This window comes from Protomyctophum bolini (genome assembly GCF_963924005.1).
Source record: "Protomyctophum bolini genome assembly, chromosome: 14".
NCBI lineage: Eukaryota > Metazoa > Chordata > Actinopteri > Myctophiformes > Myctophidae > Protomyctophum > Protomyctophum bolini.
This window is the reverse complement of record NC_137875.1, coordinates 15,650,277-15,669,190: the sequence shown is the minus strand read 5'-3', so window position 1 is coordinate 15,669,190 and position 18,914 is coordinate 15,650,277. Positions and strand designations below refer to the sequence as shown.

At 41.8% G+C, this 18,914-nt stretch overlaps 1 protein-coding gene across 2 annotated transcripts; it reads right to left on the bottom strand.

Moving 5' to 3' along the window:
• Window positions 1-1,302: 1,302 nt before the first annotated feature.
• selenou1a (selenoprotein U 1a) lies at window positions 1,303-13,797 on the bottom strand. Of its 2 annotated transcripts, XM_080781414.1 has the most exons (7): window positions 13,749-13,764; window positions 9,306-9,591; window positions 8,329-8,508; window positions 8,011-8,102; window positions 6,936-7,076; window positions 5,864-6,028; window positions 1,303-2,486 (listed from the first exon to the last, which is right to left on the bottom strand). In XM_080781414.1, exons 2-7 carry the CDS (start codon window positions 9,529-9,531, stop codon window positions 2,391-2,393), a joined length of 900 nt encoding a protein of 299 aa, XP_080637540.1. In that variant the 5' UTR covers window positions 9,532-9,591; window positions 13,749-13,764; the 3' UTR covers window positions 1,303-2,390. The 2 variants fall into 2 exon arrangements, with proteins under 2 accessions (XP_080637540.1, XP_080637541.1); XM_080781415.1 differs by lacking the exon at window positions 9,306-9,591 and having other exon boundaries at window positions 13,749-13,797.
• Between the last annotated feature and the right edge of the window lie 5,117 nt (window positions 13,798-18,914).

The window sequence follows — 18,914 nt, the reverse complement described above, 5'->3', positions numbered from 1 at the left end:
ACTAATGCATGTCAAACTGGGGGTCCTTGAAATTAAACACGTTGAGAATCACTGCTAGAGCTGTAAAAATCTTCTCTTAGGGGGTCCGTGGGCTAATTAGTGTCAATCTGGGGGTCCTTGACATGAAAAAGTTTGGGAACCACTGGCCTAGTGGTTTTCAAGTGTGTACAAATGTTACGCTCTCAAGAGTTAAAAGGTAGTGTAAGTGATTTTCTTCGGTTAAAATAAGTTTTAAATAGCTCTATTGCGATAGTAATCATTGCTATAGTGTTCAGTAACAGTGTTAAATAGCTCTATATTGTGACAGTAATGATTGCTACACAGTAATGATTGTATAGTGTGTTCAGTGGCAGATATTGGCACGTCAAAAAATCCCTTTCACCTAGAAACTTTTAGTGATTTAACTTAAACGCACAATGTATTCTCAATGGCAATAGCACAAACTTTGGCATGCTACTACTAGTCCTACATACTTACACCTATAGCAATCCCATTCAAACCTATTTAGGTTAATCTTATGGTGGATATGTTTACCTGAAAATGAATCTTTGAAATGTTTCATAGTTTTAGAAATATAGTGCTTTTAAATTTGAGAAATTCAGAATGGGGGTTAATGGCAGATTTTGGCACCATTCACACTTTTCCGGAGCCATGTGTGTGGCTGGCACACATGTTAACTGTATATGAGATGATTTGTGTATACAGTGACAGTACAGTAGAGGGACCCCCACACAGTAACTCTGTCATTTCTCAACCATTTCGGACGTGGGGCTGCTCGCCGGAATCAGCCCAGCCCCCTGGGCGTGTTTCTGGATGTTCCGGGGACCCCCAGAGACCCCCACATGGTAACTCTACCGTTTCGGACGTGGGGCGGCTCGCCGGAACCGGGCCGGCACCCTGGCTGTGGTCCTGTGGGTCTGGAACCCCCACACAGAGTTGCACCACTCAATTCACACGGGTAAACAAATATATAAACAAATGCGTCGATTCAGACAGTATAGTGACTACTGTCTGAATCAACGTATTTGTTTATATATTTATTAGTATAGTCACTACTAGAGCATCACCAAACCAAGTAAGGTTAACTAAAATACTAAATGTTAACTTCCTGTTGATTTTTCCATTTGAAGATCTGGATCCAGATCCACAGATCCAGCATGGGTTTTCTTCCTCTTCACGTCGATAAACTGCTTTTCAATCATTAGATTTGATTAATTAATGACATTTTATTTGATGGAACAATCAGTGAGAAATTGCATTTGTGATTAAGCTTTTCCTTAATAAGAACACAGGACGGCGTGATGAGGTTCCTAGAATTTATTGTGCTCTGCATTCACTTAATAGAATACACATTAGACACACGTCTCACACCGTACTATTCAAACTCATGCAGTCACCGACTTCAAGGAAACCAAGAACAGCCACCAACACAACAGTAGCAGGTGAGTCCGTACGCATCAAAGCATCGAACCTGCTCCTATCCCTGAAGAGTTTAGAGTCAGGTCGTCATTAACGCACACGCACAGAGCACACGCTGCACATCGGTCACGCTGGAGGCAAGCTTGGTTACCCGAGTAGGTGAACCGCACCACACATCTCAAAACGTTTCATTTGACTGACCCCCGTAACTCCAGTTTGCAACATCGAACCAATTTGGTTCCATGTTGTATACTCAAGAGTTACATACCTGTGAGGGTCTATTTAGATTAAACCCCCCTGAGAACCGCCTCATCAGACAAATACGCATAGGAAGGGCACTATAAAACAGACAGATACTAGATGTTAATATCGGTGACCTCAGTAGTACAACGCGGTAATGTAGTCAAATATAGATTCAACCATTCGGTCAGTGGAAGAGTTAAACTGCCCAACACAGGTTCTGACTTCAAGTTTTGCCTTTGTTTTAGTGTTTTTAAAAACATACTCTTAGCTGCTGGATGCGTACACACTAGTACGGTCAAGTGAGCAATGTTGAAATAAAAAAAAATTGTCGTGCATTCTAACGCATCTAATTTATTTGCTACACACTGCCTTTTTATCTGCGTAAAGTTAAAGTAGCCCAAGCGTAAAGCGATATTCGACGACAACAACACAGCGGAGATCACCCGAGTAAATCTAAATCATTCACATTATTGCTGGTAGAATTTCAAAAATGGACAGAGACTACATCTCAATAACTTAACAATGTAAAAAATGGCATGTCTATTGGTGAAAATGGCAACATTACAGCACAGGCAATCCCAAACGATCAGGCAAAAAAAAATATCTCAGCAGATAAACATGTGTAAGTAAGCAGCAAACAACTGTGTCCAAGTCTCTTTTTCATACTTTCTAAATATAAATATAATATCGCTGGTCTCTAATGTGACAGAAAAAATATTATATAAACGCTATTTCACCGGCACAATTTTCTTGACTGCCTCTAAAACATCAGCATTTTCCACTTTATTCCCAAACTCCTTCTCTCTGTGTTCCAGAAGGATGCCCTGCAATACAAGAAAAATGTTGAAAAGGTCTATTCACACTAGGGATGATAATAGTTAATCAATGAATCGCCGTTAAGAAATTCTGTTAGACGCAACATTTAACAATTAATCGAAAATTCTGCGGTTCTATCATTAGGCGATTTTCTGTGAATGTAATGCCGTCTGGCCGAGGAATGCACATGTGGGCCAGTTTAAAAAGATGGTCAAATAAATATTTGATTAAGGAATATAATATGCCTTTTGTATTCTTTCTGTATATCAACAAAATGTAGATTTGTGTTAGACATGAGGGAAATTAAGATTCTTAGATTTATTTAAAAAAACATCAGTCATCAACTAACCAGTTAATCGATTGATAAGGTTATCAAATTTATTAATTGATAATTCCCATCCCTAATTTACACAAATGACTGTTTCTCTACACCTGTGGTTCCAAGCTAAATGGTCCACAAGAGTGCGCTGAAAAAATAGCAAACAAAACACTAGCGGACACCTCAAGTGGAATGTTGTGAGCCAAGCAACTGAACAATACACAACTCGGAGGTTCTCAAACATGTCTGGATCAGGGAACACTTGAAAATCTTTAGTGATAAAGCTGAGACCCCCCAAACATGCTCGCACACATTTTTCACACATGTTCAGAGGAGAATTCCATGCTAGAATGCTTTCTTACCTTTCTTTGTAGTCATTACATCCCCACCAAAGAGGTCCTGGTGTTTTTTTGTGCAAAAACTCCTTAATGGCTATTTTCCCTACCATAAGCCCTCAATGAATTGCATTGGATTGAATGGGAATTGAATGGGGCTATGGGGTGTTATGCTAGTTCGCTTATTTCCATCGAAAGAAGTAGTAAAGTGTGCCGCTTGGGATATTATTTACATTATGAAGAGAGGATATATACAAAGAAATTATAATTTTGAGCGATGGAAATAAGCGAATTAGCACAACACCCCATAGCCCCATTCAATTCCCATTCAATTCATTTAGGGCTTATGGTAGGGGAAATAGCCAATCAGGAGCGCTTTTGCACAAAATAACACCTGGACCTCTTTGGTGGGGACGTAACAACTACAAAGAAAGGTAAGAAAGCCTTTTAGTATGGAATTCTCCTTTAAGCATCTGAGCCCTATATCTGGTATGATGAATAGACAGTTTTGTCCACTCTCAGAGTTACTCTGTAATGGCCCCTACACACTGCAGGAGTTTTAAAGTTGTCGACGAGTCATAAGATCGTTGTGAATTTCACACTGCAGGAGTCTTTAAAAAAAATATATATATTGGCTGTCATTATATCTTTGTGGCTTCCACACTTAACGATTGATCGCCAACCAGGGATCACACACTGCAAGAGTTCACCAAGATGCGATCCAGACCCGATACATAATTATAGGCAGCGGCTAGATCATTTCCCTCTCTCCCTCTCTCCCTCTCTCCCTCTCTCTCCCTCTCCCTCCACACACACAGGAATAGCTGCCATTTTTATTTTTATTTATTTTTTATTAGGGATGCACCGAAAATTTGGCCACCGGAAATATTCAGCCGAAAATGGCTAAAAATGTATTTTCGGCCTATTCGGTTTCGGCTCAAATAAGCCGAAAAATATCACCGAATAGTAGTAGTGGTCCTAAAGTTGTGAATCGATATAATTCAACTAAACTGCGGGAAAAACACAGCGGGAAAAATGTACAAGCCCAAAGCGCTGTGCATTGCGACAGGTAGATAACTTGTAGATCTGCTACTTCCAGCGCAGGAAGGGCTTATGACGCTCTTTAATATATTTATATACGCTCCAAAAAGAGTTCATATTTTGCGGGAGAGACGGATGAGGAGCAGAAACGCAGCGCCAGCATATCGATCCATTCATCACCACGGAGAGCGCCCTGGATGAGGAGATACGAGTCATTCTTTCCGCCGCGCTAACATGGGAGTCAATGACAAGCTAATAGTTTCACAGAGCGTTAGCATACGGCAAGCGAAAAGCGAAATGCCAAAAAAAAAAAAAGTAATTATTCTGAATATTATTATCTCGCCCCGCGTCGTTTGGACGTCGCTAGGACGTCCACAGACGTCTAAGGCACCTCTCGGTTCCAATCCTTATGACGTTTCAGGACGTATTATGTACAAAATGTGTTAACTATGCATCATCGACGCTGCGACAGTCACAACACACGAGCAGCAGTCAGCAGACGGAATGCACAGACAGATCCGACACAACTTTATTGCACACATCTGTGCTTTCATCGTCGCTTCCATAGCCTTTTAAATCTTATTTCCCATCCACAGGCACAAGCAAAGTATATATCAGCAGCTTCCACTCGATGGTGGTGGTGGTCTGGATGGTGGTGGTGTTGTCTGACGAGGGTACTAGCTACTAGCTAGCATGGGAGCTAACATTAGTTTAGCTCTGGTCCATATCGTTAGAAGGAGTCCTCCTTAATAACACTATAGTACTTTCCATCCGTTCCCCAACTAAACCCCTCACACTCGATGCTGAGTTTACACGGGCAGAGTGGCAGACACAAAGACGAATGGGAATATCATTTGGAGCAGCTACACGTCTTTGCATCAACATGTTGCTGGTTTCCATTATAAATGAATGATAGACTATCCTTGCGTCTGCCCGTGTTTAGTTTCACTATCCAGTGTCCCCAGCAGGCAGACCTGTCAAAACTATGCACTTCTCAGTTGAGAAGTGCATGCTAAGTTCAAACCCACCTCTAGTATATTACTTTCCCCAGCTATCTCATTCCACTTTCATTTATTTTATTCCATAGTCTTAGTTTTTCCCTAATAAAGTTGTTTTTATTTGTTTTCTCATGTTCCCCTTGAAAAGCATCTTTAAGTACTCAGAGAAGCATTATATAAATAATATTATCATCACTATTATTATTATTAGGTCAGGTCAAATAGGCCTATTGATATGCGATTAAAAAGCCTCCAATTAATTAGATGTTTTTTAATGGACCCATAAGTGTTTATTATTTAATTTAGGTTTTGCCATAATCATGTCTTTTGCCATAATCAGGTAGCTTTACAACAAAGATGTATTCGGCTAGTCGGTATTCGGTTTTCGGCCAACTGTTTCCTATATTCGGTATTGGCCAAGAATTTCCCTTTCGGTGCATCCCTAATATATACATATATATATATATATATATATATAAATAAATAAAATCTATACTGTCGACAGACAGACAGAAGGCAGCAGTGCTGTGAGCAGTGCGCTCTCATTGGCTGTAATACAGGCCTTATCTGGGCGCAGTCGCAACCCAGTGCATACTGTACGATATCCAATCGGCGACAGAGTCAAATATCAAACATGCTAGATGTTCAGAAATGGTCGGGGAGGTGTCAGCGAGCACTTTTAGTTAGGTTACCTGGTCTCCCGCGCCGATGACGAACACGCCACCCAAGACGAAGCCCTCGCCGTTCATGTTGCCCTGGTAACCAGCTCGCCAAGCCCGCATGAAGTTCTGCCACACCCCCAGCCGGATGAAGCCCAGCCCCCCCATCTTTCTCTGCAGGGGCCCGTAAAAGTGTTTCTGCAGAGATACATACACACACGTTGGTTAGACATACTAACAGTCCGACAGGCATTAGTTCGACAACAGTCATTCCTGACGCGGTGCACTTACAACTAACCCGTGGCTCTCGGCATGCGCGGCAGGTTAAAACTAACCCGTGGCTCCCGACATGCGCAGCCGGTTACAACTAACCCGTGCTCAGCCATGGCTTCATGCTAGGTTAGATTTAGGGTTGGGTGTCGGACTCATGTTGATCCTTCCCCACCCGTCATTCCTCTTCGATGTCTCCCTTTTGACTGATACCTGTCCATTCAAACTCTAGACGGGCCCGCCTGCTGCACCCCATTCAACTGTGATCACCCGATAATCAAGAAAATGTTCGTAATCAGCACCTTAGAAATACCCCCAGTATGTGATAATCAACATACTGCGAAATCCGGAAGAGAAACTATGGGAGCGTTTGCTTTTCGTGTCAGTGATGTCAATGACGGAGGCGCGCCGTGTCTGGTGGCCTTGAGCTACGTGAGGCACCGCTGAGCGAGGCGCTAGCCAAGCGAGTCGCCGTGCCGAGCGTTGCGAAGGCCACCAGACCCGACTCAGCGCCATCCGAATTACGTCCCGATAGGCAGAGAATAGTATATATTAGTAGCCCTTGGTTTCCATGCGCCGACAATAGAGTTGGAAATGACACGTTCAGCAGGGGGAGTGCTTGACCAGGCTATGTCTGCACCACCACATGCAGTCCGGGGGAATACAGCCAAACACCACAATGTCTAATATGCCAGTATGGCCATATTCCAACGTCCTGATAACGGTTGATTTCGTATATTTAATACAGTGATAACGGGTAGCGCAGCCTCGCCCGGCAGCTGGCGAAAAATAGAGTTCTCAACAGGCTTGCTATAGATAATAAATGGTTACATACGTGCTCATCTATGTAGATGTCTCCAGCGAAGTGCGGTTTGAAGTCCTGGATCTCCGTGCCGATGTTCTCCTTCACCACGGCAACCAGAGGGACCCCGAGCTCTTCCAGCTGGGACCGCAGAGAGGACAGCTCAGAGGCCTCCTGCAGACAGACGGGAAGAGAGACAGACAGCTCAGAGAGAGAGACAGACAGCTCAGAGAGAGACAGACAGCTCAGAGACCTCCTGCAGAGAGACAGGAAGAGAGAGACAGCTGTGAGAGAAAGAGAGAAAGAGGCGCCAGATCAAGACAAGAAGAGTGAGACGGGAGACACAAACTGACAGGGAGAAACATATCCTTCTGTATATTTAAACCAGTAGTCTTCAAAACGGGGTCTCCTGATCCCCAGGAGAGCTTGAGGAGGTTCAGATCACTGTGTGGACCCATTAAGACCCTAGGCCGATTCTGAAAATGCCGTCTACAGCAGTAGTTTCGAAACTTTTTACTTTTCAAACTTCAAAAAAATAGCAGCTGTACACGATTGCAGCGCTGCACAAAGTGCTGTGAGCTTGTACAGCTGCTATTTTTTAAGTATTATTATTATTTTGCAGGGATATAAAAAAAAGGGACATTATCCTGCTGCGTAATTGGACAGTTCCTAGAACCCCTGGCCTTAGAGTGAAACGAGGAAATGGTTAAAATCACACATGAAAATATGTTGGGCAGAGTGAATGGAGAAAGTAAAATGAAAGACATGGGACAGATTTTGGATTTATATTAACCTTAAATTAATACAAGAACATCGTGTTGTGTTTTTAACTGTTGTTCTGTTTCTTGGAATGGCTGTTCTGTAAATGTGTAATATTGTTAGGCTGTGCTGTATTGTACCGAACTTATATTCTGTACTACTAAAATAAACATTTGATTTACAAAAAAACATTTTGAAAAGCCACTGGCTGAATCCTTCATCTGCTTGCTTGGCCGCTGACTGGCAACCTCTGGGATTAAGTTATCAAACGGAATTCTGTCACCTCTCTGCACTCTACTCTAATGACTGGCAACCTCTGGGATGAAGTTATCAAACGGTATTCTGTCACCTCTCTGCACAAAAATCATCCAGGCCGCCGTACTGCCATGACCACAGCCCCGTTCTTCTCCCACAGCGTCTTGGCCTTCACCACCTTGTCCTCTGAAAAGGACAGCGGAATCAATACAAAATAAACCAACAGGTTTAGTTTGCAGGCACGGTTTGCACAATTTGTCAGTGTGAATAGCATAATGCAGTAGTCACTGGTTCCCAAACGTTGTAGATGAGTCAAGACCCAATAAATACATTAAAGTTTTCCCAGCACCCAAACTAGTGAAAATAGCAGATCTACACAATTTGTGGATACAAACAAATAACATGTTCTGACCATCTTGCACGGAGCGCAGATCGGCATCCTCCAGGTGCTCCAGCGAGGCCAGGGCAGTTTTGGGCAGACACAGGTTAGTGTTGGCCAGGAAGATCCCGGCTAGTGCTGCCCCGACAGCGCCCAGACCCAGAGACCACATCCCCATTCCTAACAGCTCCACCTCCAATGCGGAGGACAACACTACAACCAAAAAATAAAAATAAACGGGGGAGAAGAAAAGAACAGAATAAAGCAAGGTCATCATTAGAAGAATATGATTGCAAGAGTTTAAACGTATGAGACATTATTTTGGGGGTGCGGGACTCTCTATAGCTCTCTCTATATATAGCTCTACAGTCTTTGCTGCTTGCTTTCAAGGCTGGTCTACTTCAATTTGAGGCATTTTGGGGGCTTTGTTTTTTCCCGTTTAGACATTCAATCTCCCTAATCTCCGGCTTGCATTCTGCAAGCTTGTAGATAAGCAACTTTTGCCAAATATTCGGCCTGAGGAGTTCATGACATGTGGTTGTTAGTTAAGATGCAAGGCCCGAGGACAGGGACGCTGAAGTTCATGTGGTTGTTAGTTAAATACCCCACCCAATTGGTCAGCTGATTGCCACATCAGCGTATGACATGTGGGTCTTGCAAACACCAAATGCAGCGAATTTACCCCGGCCTCGAGGATATCTGACTGAACTAACTCCGCAAGCGACGTATCATATGCCATTTTCTTTAAAACCTTGAAAATGAGGGGGTTTTTTAATTGTGAAACTGATAAATAGGAACTTAAAAGTATACTACTATGTTCCAATGTGCAAAGCCGCCACTATACAATTATTCATGGCTGGATTAAATGGGTCAGCAGGCTGCAAATACTTTCTAGACTTTCAGGTGGTCCCTGATCCAGAAAAGGTTGGGATTCGGGAAGGAACCGCTGCTTTTTCTAAATACTGCACGTACGAGCAGCAACACATTTGCAAACATGCTGTATGTCTTGCCTGAAGGGGCCTTGCTTGGGTCAGGGCTGTCGGCCCATTTGGCTTTGCTCTGGTGAAAGAGAGCAGCCTGGGTTGTGGTGGTGGGAGAGGAACACCTGACCGCTGCCGTAGTGGGCTGTCTGTTCAGAGAGAAGCCGCCTAGAGGCAGGGAGGAGCAGTGCAGTAAGGACAGTCTCCACCTCAGACTCTGTGCACATCTGGACAGTACAGGGGTAGTAGGGGCCATGGAATTTGACTCTGTCTCCCTCTACACTCTCAGCCACACAGTACACCAAGTACAGTAGGCCTACACATGAAGAGAAGGACACATCTGTTCTGTAATAGACAAAAACATAATTTTCTTTGCCAATGACATTCCTAGTAATCTAAAAGCAGGGATGCATGCTGGGACGGGGCAGGGCAGAGGGTGCCTCCATCTGCTTCTGATCCCCCCTGCTACCACTCTGATTGCCTTTATATGCAGATGCAGCAGCAAGTATTGCAACATCCTTCATGAATAAAGGCAAACCCTTTTCCCGAAAGGCAGGGAAGGGAACTGCAGCAATGAGGGTGCAGATTAGGGATGCTCTCTGCCACAATGTTATGCTGCCCACAGACAGTGTATTTGTAGGCTATAAGTTAAGCAGCAGGAGGACGTTTGTTAGCAGCTCAACCACTGAAACCAAAACAAACGTCCAACACAGACAAAAGTAATTACTCACCTACTGCTGCAGGTTCCATGTTTAAGTAATTGAAAATAATTATGGTCGTGTGGTTTAGCAGGAGCACTGCGTAACTTTGGGAAAGTGACATAGTAGCTTGTTTACAACTGAAATGGACTTCCTGTACACTGACTTCCTCTTCAAAATAAGTGCCACGTGTAATGATTAGTCAACACTAGTTTTATTTCTAAGTCTACAGGACGTTAACATCACATTTGAGTTCCTTTTGAATGCCTGCCAGATTTCTCTACATAACCATCTCAGTTGTTGGTGCGCAAAATGGCAAATGCGCCTGGCATGCCTTTGATCTACCGCGCAGTAAACATTTTGACGACGCATGCGCACTGGAGCACCTGTTGTGTGCCCCCTGCCTATAAACATTGAAAAAGTAATGCCTCTTTATTCCAAACCTACAGGTGCAGCGTTATTGAAACATTGGCCCATATCCTAACATAAACAGCTTGAATGTGTTCCAACTTGTTGACTTTTTAAAGCATCCCCAGAAAACACTGATAGAATCTGCAGCCTTTGTCGTCACAAGTCTTTTTCAGCTTCACATTCAAATATTACATAATTAGAAAATAAATATAACCTAAAACTGATGTATTTTTGATTGATTATTTTGATATCTGTTCGATACGATATTGCATTTTAATAAGCCAGTACCGATATGATGACCATCCCTAGTGCAGATGCTAGCAAACAAAAGTAGGCTCACTTGGATTAGAAATTAGAATAGGAGTGCAACTATCAATTTAACGATCAATTTGCTCAGTGATTATTCAATCGATTACTTTTCAATTGAATAATGAAGCATGGATTTTTAGCTTAAAAAGGTCAAAATATCAGGCTACTCTTAATACTGTAGTCTGTAGACCTAAGCAACTAAATGCACCGAAGTGGTAAAAACATATGGGCAGATAAAAGGATAACTTCAGTTATGTTGACAGACGCAAAACTCGACTCACACGATTGTTATTTTTCTCAGACTGCACACGCCCATGGCATGTGCATAGTTGTGCTCGTGTGTGCACAGCATGTGATGTGGACGGCAGGCACTGCCACACACTGGCTGGCTGGCATTGTGCAACGGTGCATTCTTCATATGAAATCTGGGCTAAGTAACCCAATTGTGTGAAAGTCAAACTAGTTTCCCAGGTTTTAGTTCAGCATACAATGCATACCCTACAATGGAGAAGTGAAAATGCATACAATATCCAACTCTCTTATCTTATACAGACCATCAAATCACAATAAGGGGCGTAACTTAGCCTAAAGCAATTTGTTTTTCAAAGTTACTACATTGGCGGTGATACTGGATACAGCAGTGGTTCTAAATGTTTTTAAGGACTTTTAATACCCCCTAAAAAGATTTCTTTTTTAAATACATTACTGCATCAAAAGCAATCTACTATACTAGTGATGCACCGAATATTCGGCCGCAGAAAATATTAGGCAGAAAATGGCAAAAAATTCATTTTCGGCCTATTCGGTTTCGGCCCAAATAGGCAGAAAATATATCACCGAATAGTGTATGCAATTAATGCATTCAAAAGAGCTGAATACATGTTTTATGGATCCATAAGTGATTATTATTTAAGTTAAGTTTTGCCATAACCATAACATAACATTTGTAGAATCAAACTCAGGTTAATGGTTTAAGTGGAGATACTAAAACAGCGATATTCAGTTACACTTCATACCAATTATACTGTGCGGGTGTAAGGTAACTAGGTATGTTAAGTGATAACCACTTTCAACATGGCATTATAGGCAAAAGCTTTCTAAATCTTTCAAATTTTCCAAAGATCTACAAGCTTGTAGGTCAACTATGTTCGCTATTTGTTGTACAACAAAGTATATAGTGCTTAAGTGGAATTCTGGACTCGACCTGTCTGAGAGATTATTTATTCTTTACTTACTCTGTATAAACATACTATTAACTATACTAGTATGAATACTGATCAAACAGTTCAGACTTTAAGAGTATTTATTTTACTAAATAATATCGCATTATTCATATCTCTCTAGCTACTTTCAACTGTACAGCAACTAGCCATCCTGCTTCCTGCTTATTGCCGTTGCTGCTAGGACATGCATCTCGCCACATGGTAAGGCTGCAACGATTAATCGATTTTGAAAAATAATTGTTATTTGCAGGCAGCCCTACCACATGGATCAATAACACTACTGTAGATGTCAAGCTGCCTCGGTCCACAAGCGGCATACTACCATTGAATCCTGCTTGCTCTTATTAAGCCTTTACACACTACATAAAGAGCGACATTAGACACAGATTCGTACTGTACTGTAGCACTCAACATAATATGCAAGCTTTGAAGAAAAAAGAAAAACAAAAGAAAAGGTAACAACTTAAGAGAACAAAACGTTTCCCCCCTCAAACGTTTGAGTACAGATCGATTCTATAAAAACTAGTCACACTTAAATGCAGCCTTTGTAATCCTATGCTATCTAGTATCTAGATAATAGATATCTACCTCAAATGGTAAACACATGTGACAAATCTGAAAATACTAACTCGCCACTGTCTCCTCTCTGGGGTGCGGGTTAAGTGCAGTAGGCCTAAGCAGAAGTCGAATAGATCTAGCTCATCCAATTCCAAACAGTCTCCTAGCTCACTGCACTTGACTGACTTGTGTTGCGTTAGCATTTAGTGGCAGGCAGACAAGACAGGAGGGCAAAGAGCTCAGGCTGATAAGGAGCACCCATGGCGGCATTCTGCCATCGGTCCATGGCCGCGAACCGGAACTGTCTGGATTCCTCACATGCCATTTCTGACACAGACATTTACTTCTGTCTTTTTTCCAACAAAATAGTTTAGTCACCACCAATACATATTATGCACTGTGGAGATTTCATTCACATTTGGATGTGTCATTTGAGACATGTACCGTACTACTCCTAATTAGTTTTCAGTAGGCTAATAGCCTACTGAAAAATAATTTATGCTTACATTTGGAAAGTTCACTTTGCCTCAGTCACACCACTCTGCAATCACTGTGACTGTTATATAGGCCTGCTGTAGATATTTCTTTATCATTTTATTTATCCACACCGTTTATGAATCTTAAAATAAGCTACAGTAAAATCACCAGCCTTGTAGGACGGTCAGTGGTTTTCAACCAGTGGTCCTTGAGGGGGTTCCAGGTGGCCCCCAGCTAAATGATGGAGACTAGATTTGCTAACCAAATGGACCCTTATTCGATCTTTAACTGTTTGAGTGCAAAATGAAAGCTCTCAAGTGTTAAATTAACAAACATCTGCATTATTTAATGAAGTCTACACAGTTCGAGAATGTAGAATAATTGTTAAAGCTCCGATTGGAGCTTTAAATTAAAAGGGTTTAAAAACACTGTTGCAGATGGCCTTGCATGGGGCCCAGTAGAGCTAGCTCGCCTGATCATTAGCATTAGGCTATGACTCATATTGTGACTTATTTGAACGCCTCGGACAATTAAATCAAGAGAGATTAGACAGAACCGTTATGGTGGTGAGTGAGTGAGTGAGTGACACACAACGTTACACGACAGTTTGCTAGCTTACGCTCATGTCGGTTTTCTTTCATACATAACACACTAACACAGAATCAACCATTAAAAAACGAAGGAAAAGAGAACAGAAGCCTATAGCGATTGAAGCATATGAACTGCAGACTGCAGCATTTAGAGTGTGAATTGCATTTGGATTGAACGTAAAATGAATGAATGTAAACAACACTCACAGTCACAGTGGATAGCAGCAGCAATGGAGCCAGAGAGACACAGACAGCAGCAGTGTCAGGTGACCAGGCAGTCACTGTGCTGTAGCAGCACAGATAAAGAGCGGAGCAATTGAGCAGGCCAGATAAATCGCAACAGATTGCTCGATCAAAGTACTTGAACTTTGACACAGATCATCTCAGATGTAAAACTAGGACATACTGTATGTGAGATAAAAATGAATTATATAAGCATATATAAATGTTACATAAACACAGGGCAATAACAATAGCAAGAACTGTATTTTAAATTGATTATTCTATTGATTACTTTTTATTATTGTAGCACTTTTTGGTTAAGCTTGTAGGAAGGAAGGAAAAAAGTGTGTGTGTGTGTGTGTGTGTGTGTGTGTGTGTGTGTGTGTGTGTGTGTGTGTGTGTTAGGGTGACCAGATGTCCCCCTTTGTGTGGGATATAGTCCCTCATTGCCAGGACTTTTCAAGCGTCCCACAAATTGAGACCATGTCCCACATTGTGACTAGCAGTGTTCAAATGCCCTGTAAAGCTCTCATTGCCTCTTTCCTGCAAAATGTAAGTCTGTCAAAATAACATGAGAAATATCCCCTAGGCTACGGTACCAAGTCATACTACCCATGACCAAAATTTGCATTTACAACCAAATGTGAGATCAGAGGGGTTTGATAATAAAATGATAGGCATTATTTGGCCTATATGGTCGAATATGACATCAACGCATTTGAGTAATAAGTTGCTAACGCCGCCCCGTCCCCCCGGTTCCACACAAATACTTCTGTCCCTCAAATGAACAGTTTGGATTTGATTCTTGTCATCCTAAAAGGGCATCAGCAGCTACAGAACAACAACAGGTAAGTGCTTGTCTATGAAGTCTATGTAATAGTGCATGGCTCTGCAGTGCAGGGTGACAGGTTTGAACTGCATGGCCAAATTGTGTCTCTTTATAGACGGAGCTTGAAACAGAACCTGTATTCTCAGTTGAGATTCTGGTTGGTTTACATTACTGGTCAGTAGTCAGGCTGCATTCAGGTGTTAATGGCAATACCAAAATAAGTCGGAAGTCCATGAGCCAGAGCTCCAAATTTGGGCTCCTAATCTGAGCATTATATGAAAATATGCCAGAATGGATATAAGAGGCAACCTTCTTATTTAATTTAGTTTACATGTTAGAAGAATCACAAGGAAGAGAGGCAGACCACAAAACACCTTGCGCCGTGATCTGGATGCAGATCTGGCCACACGGGACAGCTGGAGAAGATGGCCCAGGACCGGGATGTCTGGAGAGCTCTTGTTCGTGGCCTATGCCCAAAGTTGGGCTATAGGCTGTAAGTACTGTAAGTAAACAATGCACTTACAACTTACAAGCAGTTTCAATTGAGTGATTGAATACTTTATTAATCAGAGTACAGTCAAACACTTGGTATAAGGATATCACAGAAAAAGGTCCTTGCGGTAAAAATAACAAAATTATAATTATCATAAAAAAGATATTATAAAACTAAAAAGCCATGTACATGTTGGGGGAAAAAGGGGGTTATCAAGAGGTGGAGGTAGTCACTTGACTACCTCCACTTGACCAATAATTTCCTCTCCCTTTAGCCTGCCCTGCTGAAATGTGGATTTTCACCTGTTGCACCTGCTGTATTGAAATTCAGGCCTGCCGGGAGTAATAATAATAATAATTACTTATTATTCCATGTACAAGTTGCTACAGTCATTAAACGCAAAGGAATAGAGTTGTTCCGATAACGATACCAGTATCGGAAACGCTTTCGATATAGGCCTACTGCCTAAAATGCTGGTATCGGCCTTGGTCAGTATGCCAGTCTATGCCGATAAAATACCACATCATTTATCACATAATGATATTTAGTCATATTTTGATTGCTTCCGTTGATGTTGCACTACTGTTTTATACTCTTACTGTACTATTAACAGTATTTTACAAACTTGTAGGTAGCTGCACTTTAACAATTATTATGGAATCTTCATTTATTCCTAGATCAGTATACATAGTTCTCACTCTGAGAGTGTAAAAATGCATGGTTCCATTTGTAGGCTACACTCTTGGAACCCCCTAAACGAACCCATAGGGTTCCTGGTACCCACAGAACCACTTTCCTAGATTTGTTTTAATGACTCACTAGTATTGAAGATAAATCTGTATTGTCATTGCTTGCACGAAATAACGAAATTCAGTTCAGAGCTTCACCACTGGCATACAAATAAACATACTGTAATAAATAATACTCAAAGTGCATAATGCAATAGTGCTAGTGCAATGTAATAGTGTAATACTACCAGAGGGCAGACGTTGGATAAGATGGTGTGCTGGGTGGAACTGGTAGGATGTTAGTCCTATCTTTGGATCGGTACTGAAGTTATGGGAATCGTTAGGCCTACCGGGAAGGAAAAAAATGGTATCAGCACATCTCTAACCAGGAATGCAGATTTGTTATCTTAGTCCAACATGCACTCCTATTTCAATCATACTGTAACATAAAATATATTTGGAAGAACAGGGCACTTGTGTTATGATGATATTGTCATTGACTAGTAGAAATATATAATTTTTGTTCTAAATATCCACAGATATACCAACTAGACAAAGTATAATGTAGTATGTTTTCTTCTGCATATCCATATTTCATTTATGCATTTCCATATTTATTCTCCCTTCAATTCTTGGTGGTTCAGATATTTTTTAAACAAGGCTCCCCTCTATGGGTGACATGGCAGTATTGACAATACGTCTCCACTCTCCAGGCACTGAATTTACAGCAAGAGGGATGTACAGTAGGAGGCCTACAACTAATACTGTTCAGCTACTGTACATACATGAATACTTTAATTACTTTACTGAGCTATACTGTATATAATTACTTTTTTCCACCTATATATGTATGAGAGAGAGCATGGCGAGCTGTTTCTGTAAGACACACAGCATAATGATTAATTCAGACAGACAGACAGACAGACCAATGGTCCTCACAGTGTCCGGAGACCCCAAGAGCCCCTTGAGGGGTCCCCAACAAAATGTATTAATACTAATAATACAGTATAGCACCAAAGTCAGTTGTAATCACTTTAATCCTATTTTATGCAAAAACAGACTATGTACAAGCTCACAATGCTTTGCGATGTGACACGTACAACCATTCTAAAATCTACATTTACACAGATGCGAGGGGAAATCTTTTCATATCGGGGTACATATACATAATATTATAAACGTGGGTGTCCTTGACGTTAAAAATGTTTGAGAAGCACTGACACACGCACACACACACACACACACACACACACACGTTTGAACTTCGACCCCTGTGAGGAGGTCAGGCTAGACCAGCAATTCCCAACCTGTGGACCAGGCCGGGGCCGAGGATATGGAAAGAGGGCCCAGGTAACATTACGAGTTGAAATGTATATTTTTAAAATAATTGTCATGTTTTGTCTTTCTTTAAAACCTTCAAAAATGTGTTTCCGTTATGGGACCAATAAATAGGCAGTTAAAGTATAGGCTACTACACTGGTTCCATTGGAACAAGATCATAAGATGGAACGCAGAGTGTACTCTTTTTGTACTTTTTTCTGTATGTGTCTATGGAGTTAACATTACTCTAATAGACCCCCAGGTGTGGTTAGAATATTGAAATATGTCCCAAGGCCCAATCAAAATACACCAGATATACAGTAGTGACATCACAATATCATCTCCTCCCCTAACCCCTTCCCCCGTTATCATAAAACATCAGCTTATCAGGCTTAACATGATGGGCCGCAAAAGGACTTTTGAGATATTCAAGTGTGCCCTGATCCAGTATGGTTGGGACAGGCTGGTCTGTACCGATGTGGTCCTCGTTTCAGTTGGAGGCGAAGTTTGACCCTGTCCCACTGTGGAACACTTTCGCCCACATTGTTTACCGATTTCTCTGACACATTCTCAGAAGCACACCTGCACCCCCTGTGTGTGTGTGTGGTCAAAGGGTAATTGTGGTAATATAGTATATACATCGTATCCTCTCTATGACCTTACAACCATAAGCAGAGGAGATATGTGTTGCCACTGTTATGTAACACCAATAATTTGTTAAAAACACAGCTGTAGTAGCGCACTACTGTATGTGCACTGAAGGTAGGCCATGTACACTATAGCTGCTTCTGAAAGTAGGCCATGTACACTAAAGCTGCTTCAGATTTCTCCATCTTTGCTTTTTTCCCATATCACCCAGTATTATACCTATACTGACTAACAGCAGCTTGAAGAGAGGCCATGTACAGGCTGCATGCTCCCCACAGCCTAAACTTTAGGCTGAACTTTATATAGGCATTCATTTAAGCCTTATACTTAAAGACTTGTAATTGTAATGTTGCACTCATCAGGAATGTGCTGAGAGTCCAAAATGGGTCGTAATAACTGGCCCCAAGCCAGCTGCTGTAGTCCTTCTGACCATGTACGTCTGCCATGTGCTACTATACGTGCGTGCGTGCATATGTCCGTGCTGCGTGCATATGTGCGTTTTAGTCCGACTTTAGGCTATGCAACTGCTGCATGTTGAGCCTGTACTGCATTTCCACGTCATATTCATTCATCATGGTAAACAATATTTGTGCAGAGTTCTAATGGAGAAAAGGAACATCTGTGTTATCATGGCTGTCAGATATAAACATCACTTCTTCCACAATGCACTCCCGTTTTCTGCTGAGGGGTTCAAGAATAGGTCTCTTTATGGCAAGTGTGTGCTGTTGCTTGTCTCAAACACACACACACACACACACATGCACGCACACACACACACACACACACACACACACACACACACCCACGCATGTGCACGCGACAGTAAACCTACTACCAACTGAAGTAGTGTGGATGGGGAGTGTCAGACCGACAGCCAATCAGAATGATGGTCTTGTACCCCACCTACTGTTTGACACTCACAAAGAGCAGCCATTGGTTGGGATGCCACACTCCCTCTTTTGGTGAATCGGGCGAATCAGAGGGCTTGGTGGGAAGTAGGAAAAGGGAATTGAGCCAAAGCCACAGTGCTTCATGGAATCTGTTGATTAAATGTTCTGTCTGGATATCGCTTATTTAAATACATGAAGCAAATACAGATATGTAGCTTGGGTTAAGTGTGCTCTAGTGAGCAG